The 16,471-nt window shown below is 37.0% G+C and overlaps 1 protein-coding gene across 4 annotated transcripts; it reads left to right on the forward strand.

Annotated features, from left to right (window-relative positions):
• The first annotated feature begins 608 nt into the window (after positions 1-608).
• On the forward strand, positions 609-14,487 carry LOC104226428 (uncharacterized). 4 transcript variants are annotated; one of them, XM_009778426.2, is made up of 19 exons: positions 609-848; positions 3,085-3,188; positions 3,402-3,488; positions 3,622-3,697; positions 3,833-3,907; positions 4,004-4,057; positions 7,773-7,832; positions 7,952-8,068; positions 8,834-8,928; positions 9,040-9,245; positions 9,510-9,607; positions 10,009-10,112; positions 10,251-10,416; positions 10,599-10,721; positions 11,345-11,427; positions 12,391-12,532; positions 12,836-12,865; positions 12,984-13,054; positions 13,418-14,487. In XM_009778426.2, the coding sequence occupies exons 1-19, from the start codon at positions 810-812 to the stop codon at positions 14,244-14,246; spliced, it is 2,559 nt and encodes an 852-aa protein (XP_009776728.1). In that variant the 5' UTR covers positions 609-809; the 3' UTR covers positions 14,247-14,487. The 4 variants fall into 4 exon arrangements, with proteins under 4 accessions (XP_009776728.1, XP_009776729.1, XP_070024503.1 ...); XM_009778427.2 differs by having other exon boundaries at positions 13,421-14,487; XM_070168402.1 differs by having other exon boundaries at positions 13,456-13,579.
• The last annotated feature ends 1,984 nt before the right edge of the window (positions 14,488-16,471 follow it).

The following is a 16,471-nucleotide window of genomic DNA, read 5'->3' on the forward strand; positions in this document are numbered from 1 at the left end:
ATTCAAAAAAGTTTTATAATTTATTTTTAAATCGATTCTTCTAATTTTTTTCAATCTCTTTGTTTCTTGTTTATCGCTATGTATTATTTTTACTTAATACTATTACATTATCATGCAATTTTTTATTTGAAGATAAGATTCTATATATCCCTGTTTTACAATGGTATATCTATCTAGATAATCATAAAAATAAATTAGTTTAAAAAAGGATCAATTAAAAGTAGAGATCAAACTTATCCGTCTATGCACTACTCTTTTTCTTTCCTTACAAAAATAGATTTGATTTATATGTTATTTTTCTTACACAAATTAAAAAAAGTATTACTTATTTGATGAAATGTTGTAGCTTTTAATTGGATATTGGCTATAAATATTTATACTTATACTTATTATTACTTAACTAAATTTTAAGAGTGCTACTACATGTGTATATATATTATTTCAAACCATTTTTGTCTTTATCTCATTTTTCATAATTATATAATTAAACATTCTCTCAATTCACTTCATCTTTTCATATTTTCGACTTTGGTACATTGCAAACCTCAATTTTGTACTTTTTCGTCCTCATTTCTCCAGCAACATAAAACATTAGTACAATTCTATTTTAGAAGAACCTCATCCCTCTTTCTCCATCTTTACGGCATCGCTTTCTTTTTGATCTCAAAAGTTAGGGTTTTCTCCCTTTTCCTCTATTTCGCTCCAAAAACTTCAAAAAGCCTAAGCCCCTCGGTCTTTCTCGAATCTTCTCTTCCTTTTTTTTTTTTGGTCTCGATTCAGTTCTAGGGTTAACAGATCTGTTTTCAAATATGTTTTGGAAGCTCACATCTCTCTCCGCTTGTTCACCGGTAACGTCACTCGATCCAATTATACATGTCTAAATGCTCTTGTAGTTGTAATTTTGATTTGGATAAGCAAGTGTGATTTTGTGGAATTTGAATTTTGAATAATTTTGAATTTTTGATTCATTCTTTTGTCGCCGCATTATGCGTGACTTAAGCTCGTGGACAGTGTCTTATGTGTTAAAATTGAATAGTGTGTAGTTTATGAATGTCCTATATCTGAGCACACAGACTACGTAACAACAAAATTACTTTGTGTTCTGCGCTGTTATATCTCGAGCACTTGTTTAGCCTACAATTGCCCTAATTGGATCGTGTAATTTGCTTATGCTATATTGGTGCTCAGTGGTGGAGTCAGGAATTCTGACAATGGGCCACATATGCCATTTAAACATGTATTTCTCTAATGATAAGAGGATTGAAATTCTATATTTGTATAAACAAATTGTTTTTACCCTATTTATGCAGTGTAATTTTCTGGCGAGGGAGAATTTAATTGAATCCCCTTGGTTGCAACTTTGCATGTGGCTCTGCCACTATTGGTTCTACATTGTCAAATGCAAGTTAATTCCTGTCTCTGCTGCTGTTACTTCTTGTGCTTGTTTAATTATATTTCCGCTTATTAGAATTGATTGCAGTAATTGGCTAGAGTCAGGCTTCATTTGATGTTTTGTCCCCCCCCCCCCCCTTTTTTTTCCTTTTCTTTTTGTGAATGGGATGAAAATGGAGTCCTGATATATGCCTTAATCAATGTGTGATGGCTGAAATTAATTGCTTAGAAGACAGTGTGGGAATTACTGGTGTTGGAAGTATTCGATTTCGAGATCATTGGTCTCAAATATTAATAACGGGCAAGATCATTAGTCTCAAGTCGTTATTACTTTTCAGTGTTCCTGAGAATTTTTAGAGTCCAATGGGTTATGCCAGGAAGAATAAAACTTGCTCTATGCAGCTGGTATGCATTACCATTTGCTAGCAAGCACACTATTGAAATGCAGTTCCTACTTGCATTCTCTGGAATACTTGGCTGGAGAGAAACAAATAGGTGTTTTAATGAGACGACTGAAATCTAGATGCTGTAAGACAGTAAGAGTTTTTATTTGTGGTGTAGGAAGAACTTTAAATCTGACATAGCCTCATTGTTGGATCTTTTGAATTCCTTCGATATATATAAGGAAGACTTCTCTTCTGATATTCTCTTATAAGTACCTTCTTAGTACTCATTAACACAATCTTTACTGTTTCATCATGAAAAGAAAAATAAGAGAAAACGGATAATTGACTTAGGATAAGAATAAGATAGTGTCTAATTAATAGTCTGCACAATTTGATTGGGTTGTACATGCTGACCAACACTTTCTTTATGCTGTTTTTTCCGATATAATACTACTCTCCCATTACTTATTAAAAAAGAGGGTTAAAGCAATGTAGCGATTCGAAGCGAGGGTTTATTGCTTTGTAGGTCAAGCCATGCACTTCAGTTAAATGTGCGCTTCAAGTAATGACTTAAGTGAATTAAACAAAAAACTGTCGGTTCTTTAAGGCTCAACTTTGAAGAGTTGGAATAAAATCGGTAATAATATATTGGGTGTTGAATTTATTTATTTATTGCATTTTGATTATTATATTACTAATGCATATATGTTTGGTTTTAATTTTCTGTAATTGTGCACTTCACTTGAAAGAAGCGTGTGCTTCACTTCCTGTTTTCGCTTCAAGCTCCAAGGGACCTTGTCGCTTTTATGTGCTTTTCGCTCTTTAAAATACTTATCTATAGGAATTGTTTTCTTGTGTGTTCATGTTGATTAAGTGAAAGTTTAAGTTCTCTATTTATCAACTTAAAAGAATGAACATGACCTGCACAATTTGTGAGTGGTTTTGGTATAGAGTAGTCCAAAGTCTTTTCTTTCATGGATTGATATGGAGTATTTCAGATTGATGATTCTTCCTTGCAACCATAGTTCTCACCTACTTGTTGGACCCATCCGTTATTCATAGTGTGATTTTCCAGTACTTTAACGTGCTTCTGAGTATGGAATTTTTCTAGCTTGACCCTTTTAAACCTCTTTTTTGAATTTCATAGTAAGTTGGCTATTCTCTATTTTGACTTAAAGATGTCTGATGATTTCTGTTCTTTATGTTGTTACCATAATCCGACACTTATCCATTGGCTTCTGCTTTTGTTTTCCTCTAAATTGTAGATATATCCAGATTTTGAAACATTTTTCCCTTGGATTTGCAGGTTGAAGCAGTATTAGACAAGGAAAACTTCACATTGGAAGAGCTCCTCGATGAGGAAGAGATAATTCAAGAATGCAAAGCTTTAAACAGCCGCCTCATAAATTTGTAAACATTCTTGCAGTTTTCATTTATAAATGCCTCTCATTACCTTAAAAAATGACTTTCTTTTATCATGCATATGCTTCTGTTAATTGTTTCATTTTAACCATCAATTGGCATATAGTTCTAGTGAAAGAATTAATAATCACATAATTCAGTATTCATACAGCTCAAAGTCCCAAAGTTTATTGACAATGTTTTATGATTTTGAGGTTTCAGTTTGAGAGATCGAGCCCAGGTTGAGCAGTTGCTGCGCTACATTGTTGAAGAGCCTTCTGAGGATGCCGATAACAAGCGGAAGTTTAAGTAAGTTATCATGGAACATGAATAAGCTTTAATTATTTGAATAATCTAATTGCAAGACAATATGTTTATTTTTTATTTTAGATATTAGGGACCACTTCAGTTTCTTGTTTCTAATTATTGTTTTGCACCATAGATTTCCTTTCATTGCCAGTGAGATATTCACCTGTGAAATTGATGTCATCCTTAAGACTCTAGTGGAAGAAGAAGAGGTATGGTAATTCACTGGATGCAGTTATTACATTTTAATTTTAAATTGCAACTGCAAAAAAAGTCATTACATTTTAGTTTCACAGAGGAAATTGTTTTGCTTGAGAGTTCAATCCTTTTTTATCATATTGGCGCAGCTCATGAATTTACTCTTTTCCTTCTTGGAACCAAGTCGTCCACATAGTGCATTGCTTGCTGGGTATTTTAGTAAGGTATAGCTTCATTCATCCACAAGGTTCATGTATACAAGATTAATGAAATGTTATTTGGTTAAAGCAAGCTGATTTATGTACTCTTACTGCATACAGGTTGTGATATGCCTCATGTTGCGGAAGACTGTTCCCCTCATGAATTATGTCCAGGTAGCGTAGTCTATGCGCAGATGCATTCTGCAGGATACTTTGCTGCTTCATTTATTTAAAGTTTTGACTTTCTATTTTGAAGAAATAATAAGATGTTATTTTTTTATCAAGAAAAGGATTATGTTAGTGGAAATCAACAACTTGGAAAAATTTGTAGTCTGATATGATGATATATTATTTGTCTAGTATGATATGATGCTATATTAATTATTATGGCAGTGCTGAAGAAACAAAGATTTTAGTACAGCAGCAATTTTATATGCAGACCTCAAAGATTGGCTTAAGTATTGGTTTACTTTCATCAGTAACTCAATTCATATGGTCAAACTCAACCTATCTTAATCCCGAGAGTTTTGATTGATTGATGATGAAGGTTGTTAACCACAAAAGTGTCTAATCCTCATATGAGTCCCCGGCTAAATATTATCTTATATTGACACCTTGTTGTTATAAATTGCTCATCTAGTAAGTGATCTTGTGTTCATTTTCATCCAGTTATCAAGTTAGTGTCTAGAAAATCATAAAATTATAATTTTTTGGTAGAAAGAAAAGAAAACATCATTTCATTGATGCTGGTAGATTAAATACCAAGATTTTTGTCCATATTCGGGAATCGCCAAAAGTTTTATGAAAAGAAACAAAAGTTGAAAATTTATAATCTCTCTCCAAAACTAGTTCAACCTTAGAAAGCCACATGTCTTCGTTTGTTACATGTTGCATTTACATTTCAACACCTATTTATTACTTGCTTCCCATTTTATCTTTATACATGAGTATTTATTTATCAAAAAGCGAGGTGTGTATATTTATTTGTGGTCATGTAATTTTAATTTGTTCCCAGCGATGTAGTAGTTGATAATCTTTAGCATCATTCATTTCAAATGTCATATTATTTTTCGATATAAGATTAGGCAACAGTTTTTTTTGGGCAATGGAAATTTATCATTTTCGAAAACCAGTTCCGATTCATGTCGGGTTGTTCGACTACGACAATCATTCATCTTGTAAGGAGGTTGGTGGAGTAGTATAGGGAGAGGAAGAGGGACTTGCATATGGTGTTCATTGATCTAGAGAAAACATATGACAAAGTTGCAAGGGAGGTTAGAGGTGTTCTTATGGCTTACACTAGGGCAATTAAGGACAATGTACGATGGAGCTAAAACTCATGTGAGGACAATGAGAGGGGACTCAAACTACTTTCCAGCTGTGATGGGGTTGCACGAGGGGTCAGCTCTTAGCCCGTTTTTATTTGCCTTGGCACTGAATGCACTGATGCGTAACATTCAAGGGGAGCTGCCATGGTGTATGTTTTTTGCGGATGATATTGTACTGATTGACGAGCCACGAGACAGTGTTAACGCGAGATCGGAGGTTGGGAGACAGACCTTGGAGTCTAAGGGTTCAAGTTGAGTAGGACCAAGACAGATTATTTGGAGTGCAAGTTCAGTGACGAGACTAATGAAGTGAACGTGAGGCTTGATACACAACTCATCCCCAAGAGAGAGTTTCAAGTACTTGGGGTCTATAATCTAAGGAGATGGGGAGATTGACGAGGATGTTACCCATCGTATTGAAGCGCGGTGGGTGAAGTGGAGGCTCACATCCGGTGTTTTATGTGATAAGAATGTGCCGCTTAAACTTAAAGGTAAGTTCTACTGAGTGCTAGTTAGACCGACTAGGGCAGTCAAGGACTCCCATCTCCAGAAGATGAAAGTAGAAGAGATGTTGAACTTCAGAAAGGATGTGCAGGTATACCAGGATTGATAAGATTATAAATGAAGATGAGGATGTTGAGATGGATGTGCGGGCATACCAGGATTGATAAGATTGTAAATGAAGATATTTTGGCCAGGGTGAGAGTGGCTCCTGTGGAGGACAAGATATGGGAAGCTAGACTTAGATGGTTTGGGCATGCGAATAGAAGCACAGATGCTCCGGTAAGGAGGTGCGAGAGGTTGGCCTTAGTGGGTTTGAGAAGAGGTAGAGATAGGCCAAAGAAGTATTGGGAATATGTGATTAGGCAGAATATGGCGTTGCTTCAGTTGTCAGAGGACATGACCCTTGATAGAAAGGTGTGAAGATCGAAGATTAAGGTAAGAAGTTAGTAGGTAGTCGAGTGTGTTTGTTTCCATTCTAGTGGTATTAGTGGCAGTCTTTTATTCTATTATTGGTAGATTTTTATCACTTCATATTGTTCCTTTTGCCTTGTTTTCTTATTTTCTTGCTGTCGTTACTGCTTGTTGATATTTCTTTACTTGCATCTTTTCTTGAGCCGATTGTCTTTTGGAAACAACCTCTCTACCTCACGGTAGGGGTAAGGTGTGCGTGCACACTACCCTCCCCCGACCCCACTTGTGGGATTATTCTGGGATAGTTGTTGTTTATGTGCCCCCTAAGCTTGTTAATTTCATGATGTGTTTGTCCTCCCTCTTTGTGTTGCTTCTATTTCATTTCTATGTTTCTAGAGACAACCACTCTGCATTGCCCATTATCTTAAATGTCTATTTTGCATTTTTGCAAACCTCTCAATTCCGCTGCAGGATACTCTTAGGTTCCTTCCCGAGACTACCAATAATTACTTTCTTTCTTTTCCCTGGTAAGCATTGTAGTTTGAGTCCTCTCAAGGGTGGGTTCTCTTTTTTGAGAAGGATTAGTGGGGGCAGGGTTACATCTTTCTGCAAATTCGAGTTAGCTCTTTTTTTTGACAAAGGTAACAGTTATGTATTATTAAAAAAAGAAACCCAGCACAAAGGTTGTGCTGGTAACCATTTACAGATTCCAAAAGAAGCAAAAACCTATCCTTGTTCTTCTTACAAGGATTCTATGATGTCTAAACCTATACGAGTTAGCTCTTTTATTTCTTCATCGTTTCCTCTCATGCTTCTTGCGTCTTTTATTGGTGACCTGTCTCAATTGAAGGCCCTGTCTCCTTTGACCTATATATCCCTGACCTCTGTGTTTGCATCCCTACCCTGTAGACTATCTGAAGGCAGGAAAGATAAAGAACTAATATTTTCCCATTTGTGCTTCTGTTAGTTTTCTTCGCATTGTCTAAGTTGCTTCTACATTTCTCTGTGAGCTTCAAATGTTTTTGTATTTCTAGATCATTGTAAGTAGGTGGTAGATAGCTTCCTTATATAGTAATTTAACAGAACTCACCTAGCTCTGTCTGGATTTTACTGTTGGACAGCTCATGCTTGGTTTCACTGTTGTTGAAAAGTTCAAGTAAGATGCAGTGTGATCTGAAATAGTAATTGGACTATATGTTTACTTATCCAAGGAAAGAATAGATAAGAAAAAAGTAATTATGGGTTTAGTAAACTGCATAACAATTTTTGGAGTTGTATATTTTTCTGTTGGACAAGTAAATTTCTGATGTAGTTTAACTGTATAATTGCATGTCTACTTACACATGGTTAGTGGATGGCTGAGCAAGGAGGGTCAAGAGCTCAAAACTTGCTCAAGTCGTGCATGAAATAATTGCATGGAGTCACTTTTGGGAAGAAATGTTGCTCCAAGCATCTTTATTACAGGGAGTGGGTTAATACATAGGGGACCATATCTAACTCCTTCCTTTCACTTGGCAAACTTAGGAGGATAGTGATTTAATCCTTAATAGGACGCCTTAGCAATGTGTACATGTTTTATTGCTTTTCTTCCTCTCCTCCCGCCTAAAGTATTGGTTATATTCCGGATCATTTTGATTTTCTTACAGGCGCATCATGATGTTTTCCGCCAGATGGTCGATTTGATTGGTATAACATCCATAATGGAGGTTAGTGGTGTAGTTTTCCATTCTTCCATCTGCCACAATGTGTGTATGATTGTGATATAAAGTCAACTACGACAATTAGTCTGATGAAGGCATCCCTCTGATGAGCTGTTTCTTTATAGGTTTTGGTGCGACTTGTAGGTGCCGATGATCAAATTTACCCCAACACATCGGATGTGATGCAATGGTTAACTGACAGCAATTTGTTAGAAATGATCGTGGATAAATTGAGCCCCTCTGTAAGTTAGAGAGATTTGTGGTTACCTGATTATCTGCTACTTTTCTTTAGTATTCCTTTGATATATGTTGTGGTTGACATTTACAGGCTGTCTAGGCATTCATCTTGCACTAAGAATAACAGTATATGATTGTGCACTCGCGCTTTCGTCGATCGATTCTGTCAATTAAGTCTAGTTATCTTTGCTTATTGGCAGTGCATTTTGCTGGCGATACTGTGTATTTTTATGTTTTAAATGTCAGCGTATTGCTTATTGAATGGTATGGCAGTTTAATGACATTCTGCTTCGGGGCAACTGGAGCTGCAATGTGTAGTTGACAGGAATTACGTATTCCTGCAGCAGTAAACTGAAAGACCAAATTCCTTCCATTGATGGATCCATGTCTCTTTGACTCCTCTTTGTTGATTTCAGCAGGTTTCATTTTTGACCTAGAAATCTGTTTTTTCCCTAATGTTCATGTCAGACAGGGAACATAGGGACAGATAAAGGGGGCTTATCAACTTGTTCTGCCCTACGATTAATAATTTTTGTTTTACTTTATCATTTAGAGAACTTCTGTTCCCAAGCTTAGCTCAGATGCAGCTTCCTTCTTTTTATGTTTTTTCTTGGGGGTGGGGGGAAGGGAAATGTGAAGCAGTGTAGAATTCAGATACCCGACGTGTCAATGCTTTTTCTTTTTGAATTTTATAAAGAGACCTAACAAGAATTAGCTATCCCTTTAAAGGGGGTGATCTAGCATTTCTGATGTACTGTTTTATTGTCCAGAGTCCTCCTGAAGTACATGCTAATGCAGCAGAGACTCTATGTGCAATTACCAGAAACACCCCATCACCTCTTGCCACTAAATTATCTAGCCCAAGGTCTGTAGGACTCCAGTTGATACTTCTCTTGAAAGCTCTTTTTTCTTTGGGATTCTTTCCTGATGATGTTAATTTTGACTGAATAAGTTGCTCAACTTCCTTTACATGCAGCTTTGTTTCAAGGATATTTTGTCATGCCCTTGAAGATTCACAGTCAAAGTCTGCCCTTGTCCATTCTTTGACTGTCTGCATATCTCTGTTGGATTCAAAAAGATCAATCCCATCATTTATGATGTATTCCTTCCGGAGCCAGCATGTTTACGAGTCACCCATGCATGTCAGTCCTGACACTATTGACGCAATGTTGCCTAAACTTGGTAAGTTTCTTTTTGCAAAAAATTTCATATGATTTTGAATTGCTAAATACTTGTTTAGATACTTTTCTACCCTTTAGATCAATTCAAAGTTTTCTAAAAGAGAGTGGGTGGTAGGAAATCATGAAAACGCAAAGCTGTTGCAGAACAGGCCACCAACAAAAAAAGAGAGAAGGAATCCTTTGCTTCCTAATATAACTGAATGTGTTTGCTGCCCCTTGACCCTTATCTTTAAGAGTTTCATAACCGTTGCTCATTCTGGAACAGGTGACTTGGTCAAGCTGTTGAATGTGACCTCTGATGAGAAGATTCTGCCTACGACATATGGTGAACTCAGACCACCTCTAGGGAAGCATCGCTTAAAGGTTTGTATTGTATACATTCTTTGAATTGAGTGAGCTGATCTTGTTTATATACTACAATTTGATGAATTTAGGTTGATTGGTGTTATTTCAGAAGGATATTTATAGCTAGAATTTCCAATAGTATGGACTTTCATTATCTGTTAGAGATCAAGTTGGCTCATGTTTGTATTCTGGATGAATTGTAAATAGCTTGATAACCTTTCTTGTTATATTTGGTGGATTTGTTGAAACGTATTCAGCATTTAATCTGTGGAGTAGAAGCTCAGAAAGGAGTGTTAGCATGAACATATGTTCAATATTTTGCATGCTTTCTTTCACTTCCACTGTTAAATGATTGAGTTGTTTATCTTAGCCGAGTCTCTTTATCTTTTTATATTTAGTGGTTTGCTTCTTTATTGTAGATTGTGGAATTCATTTCTGTGCTACTGAAAGCTGGCAATGAAGCTGCAGAGAAAGAGTTGATCAGCTCTGGGACGATTGAGAGAGTCCTGGATCTCTTTTTTGAGTAAAATTTTATGCCTATGCTCATGAATTCTGGAACTCTGACTGGCTGGTTTACTCAGCAAAAGCCATTGATTTTGTGTTGGTGGCTTTCTTACTACTTTCTTCTTTGGTCCGAACAAATTACTTGATTGCTGTATAGGTACCCTTATAACAATGCATTACATCATCATGTGGAGAGTATAATATACTCATGCTTGGACAGCAAAAACAATATCATTGTCGACCATCTTTTTGAAGAGTGTAATTTGATTGGGAAGATACTTCAAACGGATAAGCAGGCCACAATTTCTAGTGATGAAAAACAGGTTGATATTTCTAAATAACTGATTTACTTTCTATTAAATTATTAGGTTTTGAAATTGCCTCGTTCTTTTCGAGTTATCGTACCCCATTCTCTCCAAGAACAGAACATGTTAAATGGGAACACTGCAACCTCACTGTATTTAATAGCTTGATATGCTTTAATGGTGTTTTTCAATTGATGCAGCCAACTTTACCTGCTACTGCGAAGCAAGCACCCCGAGTGGGTAACATAGGACATATAACACGGATTTCTAACAAACTTGTTCAGTTGGGAAAGAATGACAACCACATCCAAGAACATCTTGAGGTGTGTGAAAGCTTTATACTTTGTTGCTAGATATGCTTTCAACAACAGCGAACTGCATTTGAGCACATCATCAACCAAAATTGTTCAGTTAGATTCTGAAAGTTCTCTCTGAGTCAATTGTTTATGTCTCTAAGCAGTGCTCTCCGCACAACTAAAAAGGAATTAAGGATGGACGTCGGCAAATAGTTTCAAAATACAGTTACCTACCCTCCTGTGCTTCAAAGGGATATTTTTGATATGAAATTGATCTTAGCTTGTTTTTTAGAAGTAGGGAAGAGAGCTCGGCACTGATTTTACTGTGCATTGTAATAAAAACTGTTTGATTGATTTTTAAGCACCACGTTCCTCTTCACAAATATGTGATTATTTACTTTGTTAAACAAAATCATTCGTCTGCCTTTGATGTCAATATTTAGTTTGTGGTGTCCTATGCAAATTTATTACTGCAGTATCTCATTAGATTCCTGTCACTTCTTTTTATTGTTTTGGGCTCATGATATTGATTGAGCAGCAGAAGTCGGTGAAAGGTTCTGCTTATTGGTTCTATATAATAAATTTTGATGGCATTGGATTTCGTGCAACATTTCATCTTCTCACATGTTAATCTGTATTCTTCATGCCAGAAAAATATGGAATGGAGTGATTGGCAAATTACTGTTTTACAGGAGCGTAATACGATCGAAAATGTCTACCGATGGGCTTGTGGGTACGTTTTGCCTCTTCTTTTTGATTGTGTAACTGATCGCCAATATTATGTCATTGATAGTGTTTTTCCGTCAATCAAATATGTGCTCGTCCCAAATTAGTTAGGGCTTGGCTATATGGTTTCCCTTTGTCCATTCATACACTTCTAGTAATGCGTCTTTTAAGGCAATTAGGAATTCTGTAACTTTAGAGGTTCTTTTCTAATTTCACACTTATCCTATAGGGACATACAAGTTCTAGCCCTCTGTCTAACACCACATGCGACGTAACTATAACAACTACAGCAGCTGAACCACTTATAGTGTTAGTACTTTGTTGTCTTTACTAAAACAATCGTTGTTGTGCCATGTCATTTTCAAGTATCTCAACTCTGCCCTCATCTGGTGGAATGAATAAATGGAAAAAGCAAAACAGATTTTCAAAATGATTGGAGTAGTAAACAGTGAGGAGTTTTAACAATAAAAAGCGGACTATATTATAAAGATACTTCAGAGAGAGAGAGAGAGAGGTGTCTTCGTGAGCACCAATCTCTGTCTGTTGGACCTACTTTGATGTATGAACTTTCTAGTATCTGAAGAAAGGTCGAAAATGGGGTAGAAAAGATAAGGGGTGGGTGGGAAAGCAGGGAATTAACTGCTGATGCGTTTTTGGTGGACCGCTCTCATGTCCTTTACTGTGTGATCTAGTAGTGACAAGAAGTGTCACAATTTATTAGATGAAAAGCTTCTAGTGAAATCATTCAATCAGATAGTCAAGGTGACCTCATCTGAATACTATAAACATAAATGTCACAATTCGTAAGAGAGTGGAGAAGGAGAGGTGGTTAGGTTTTGTTCTCTTTTTGGAGCAAAGAACTAAGTGTTCCAGCTTACTCCCTTCTTACCTATTCTGCTCTAGTGCCCTTGTCAATTCCTACATCAACTACTGGAATAGAGGTCATGACGAATTTTTTAAACATGAGCAGCCGGCCAACTGCATTGCAAGACCGGATGAGGGACAGTGATGATGAAGATGTGCATGATAGAGATTATGATGTAGCAGCTTTAGCCAATAATCTTAGCCAAGCATTTCGCTACACCATATATGACAATGATGATGCTGAAGAGGTAAGGGTTTATCTAATGCATTGTAAATCAGGGTTGCTATCTCTCTTTCTGGTTTTTCAAAATTCTATTTCCCAAAAAAATCAGGGTTGCTATCTCAGCCTATTCTTTCTTTTTGGGGGAAGGAAGTTTAGAGGGGTGGGGGCGGGTTTGGGTGAGGGAGGGTGTTCTGCAAGCAGAAGAGAAGAAAAGCGGAATACCACTCTGGAAACTTTGCACATAACCCCAATTTTGGGCTTTGGGATGCTATTGGGTTATGGTTACACATTTGTCAATTCATTCATGGTCTTCATCACTTTTTTACAGGGTCATGCAGCTGTTGATCGAGATGATGAGGTAATACTTTTATTCCGTGATTGACTTTACTTTTGTATGTTTTAAAGGTCACTCACTCTTTTATTGATGATATCATTAGCCTCTGGCATTCTCACTGCTCTGTGTTCATGCCATATAGGATGTTTACTTTGACGATGAATCTGCTGAAGTTGTGATATCATCCCTCCGATTGGGAGGTGACCAGGGGAGGTGAGTTCACAGTTCTGTAGTTTTAAAGGAAAGTTTTGTGCAAGAGTCAATACATTACACGTGTTTTCTGCAGCGTCTGTACTATAATTGGGTGTAGGTAATTAAAAATAAAATGGCCCTCCAAAAAATGTTAAAAGCAAGAAAAAGAAGAAAAAAAGAGGATGAGGAGAAAGAAGAATTTTTTGTATTCCTCCGTTCATTTGACCATAGAAAAATGCACGCCCTTGTGTTCCGTTGGTTCCTTTGCGTGTGTTAAAATGGTAAGTTAGTGATGCGGCGAGGTTATAGCATCTGTTCTTTCTATATGGACTTATTATTGTGTGTGTGTGACAATTTCTTTTTCGTTTCTTCCACTTCGTGCAGCAGTTTATTCACAAACTCAAACTGGTTTGCTTTTCAAGATGATAGACTTGGCGATGCACCTCTGAACACCTCACCTACAGAGGCAATGGAAGAGATCAACCTTAATGGAACATCAAATGATGGGAATAGCAATTGTGATGACGAGGTAGTAGTAGGAGAGGAGGACGAATTGGCTGAGAGCAAAAATTCTACAGATGCAACACCCACTTCTACTTCAAATGCTGTTAGTGGATTGGATTCTGTCAATGGTGGTAACTTCAGTCAACAAAGCGAGAAAGCAGGTGTGTCAGATGACATGGGTTTCTTCCGCTTTGAGACGTCAGACAATGATGACCCCTTTGGAGACAGGCCTATGCCTGAATGGGCAGCATGGGGGGATGCGTCAGATTTTCAGGTTGGTAGATCCTCTGTGAACCCATTTGAAGATCCTAGTAACTCTAGTGGCCATCTGGCCAATTCAGGGGAGGCAACAACTCCGTTGGTAAGTTCCACTTCTGGTGGTAGTGGAGAATCTCTTCCAAATGGTGTCTCAACATCTCCAGATTCTAGCAAAACTTCAACTGGATCTGATTCTAGTCAGAAAGCAACTGCTGTTCCTTCTTTGTTTGAAGAGGATGTTGAATTTGTTGGGGTAGAATTAGAGGGTACTGAAAAGGCAATGGAACATGCTCTTAAGGAGGGGATTGTTGGGGAGGCTGCTCCTTTGAAAAGGAGCACTGTTCCTAAGAATCCTGAAAAGGAGAGTACAGATGATGGTGGGGCAGGAATAAAGGAATACAATGATGCAAACTACTGGAGGGTTGACCAAGAAGTTGCAGTACTGGAGTAACTGTATGCGGAAATCCGTTGAGCTTCATTTGAACCTGGGATTCAGCGCTGATTGCTTGGATCCCCATTTTTAGTTGGTGAGGTTATGCAGCCAGTTGTGTACAGTGGACTTGTTCTCTGATCGGGATCAAACGATAGGCTAATATAATGGTTGTAACTTATTATTTACTGTTACACTTCTTGATGTTTATTGTTCAGCTTCTTTTTTTCCCAGTTATCAAATTTTTGATCTCTTCTCCCTATACATCCGTAATATTGTATCTGGTGTAAAATCTGGATAAAGTAGTTCCAGTTTAAGGCAGGCTTAACCGCTTAAGGGCTGCGGTGTTGGAATAATCTGGCTTCATATCTTCGTTTTGTTAAATTATGGATACAGTTGGCTTTGTTATATGTTATTCTGAGTGCATTTTTCCAACAAAAGGCAATAGTTGCTGAATTCCATATTGAGGATCGAAAAGTTGCTTGTTTCATTTTTCTCGAATTGGTCTTCCAAAGTGCCTGGTCCCCTCATCAGAAGAAGTGCTTATTCCATTTGGAGAAGCTACTTGCTTGTTTCTTATTCGAATGACTGGTCCAGATGTTGTCAGAGATTGAGAATCTGTAAGTACCAAACTAAACTTCCATTTTGTGATTATGGGTTTCTTGAGGTTCAGTTTCTGCAGCTTTATTGCAAGTCTTCTACAGAATATCACATCCTGCATGCCAGCGATTGACGCACACTTCTTTTACTGCAGGAAGTGTCCTTTGGCTTCTTTGTGAAAACATGAATGGTTTTATGCTTTTCTTGTTTGGAGTGATTGGCAATGCCTTGAGCAAATGAAGAGGGTATGCCAAATTATTGGTCTGCCTTGATGTGATTTTCAGCACAGGTCATTGAGCTTTTAGCGGAAATACTGTGTAGTCTAGTGTTCGTTTTTTTGAGTCATATCTGGATAATGCGCCTGGCAACAGTGATAGAGATGAAGATGAAGATTCCGTTATCCTTTATTTCTACGTTGTTTGAGATAAGGGTCCATCAGATGAACTTTGTCCTATTGACAGACTCAGTGTGGGGCAAGTAGTGAAACGGTAATCTCGCAAATTACTGACTTAATATTACAGTTGCATTTACTTCAAATGATGACATTATGAGTCGGGGATTTTTTTTATTTTTAACAAACGATTCATGGCAGTGTGAATGTATAGTTTCCATTTGCGTCAAAGGAATAGTAATAGAAAATATGTATACCTTGACATTCGTAGTAAATCTTTGAAGAAAGTGCTGATTATGTTTTGCAAGGCGCACCAGTAAGGGAAATGAAAACCTGTAGGCTTTAATTGTGGCTACGGAAAAAGGGTAAAATATATCCTACTACTATGGAAATTTTTTTAAAGTTACCCTCCATCATACTAATCGAGCAAAAATATTCCTATCGTTTTACTATTGGACAAATATACCCCCAGGTTAGCGGAGGGGTCACATGTCAGCCATTTAAGCCATTTGCTGGGTTTATTTTTACACTGACTCGACCCAATAGCAAGTACTCACTCTAAAAGTTAAACCCTTATTCAACATCCCTACTCCTCCCCCCAAGTTCAAGTCTTCAGACCGACCTTGTGAACTTCAACAAATTCTTCAGCAATTAAATTTTCGTACTGAATTTCTGTTGTTTTCTTCTTCTTATTGTTATGTGGTTTATTTTCGGATTTTTGGGTAAATAGTGAGAAAGAAACACACCTTTATCCATTACCACTCTAAAAAGTTGTCAACATAATAACTAGATCTTAAAATCCTATTCATTTGACCATTCTCTAGGCTATTACACAAAAAGTGACAAAGAGCTGTGAGAGTGAGACGGACACAACAAAGACTGAATTCTCATTTCTACAGAAAGATCAAGATAACTGAAGTCTCATTGTTGATCTATGCCTGTAACAGCACATAAATTATAGGTTTAATTTGTTCCTTTTCTGTTTTCTTTACTGGAACCCCAATTTTGGATTTAACTTCGTCTTTAACATGAATCTCTCTCGCTTTAAACTTCATCCCTCACAAAAGGAATTAGATGTTGCGGAAGCCAAATGTATATAGTGTGAATAAGTCACAGCTACTATACCAAAAATTATGACAGCCACCAAATAATAAATAAGACAATAAAACAACAATAAAGGGAACACCAGAATTTACGAGGTTCGGCTAATTTTGCCTACTCCTCGGATACAACCAATATTTTATTTCACTCCAAA

This window comes from Nicotiana sylvestris, chromosome 2, assembly GCF_000393655.2.
Source record: "Nicotiana sylvestris chromosome 2, ASM39365v2, whole genome shotgun sequence".
Taxonomy (NCBI): Eukaryota; Viridiplantae; Streptophyta; class Magnoliopsida; order Solanales; family Solanaceae; genus Nicotiana; species Nicotiana sylvestris.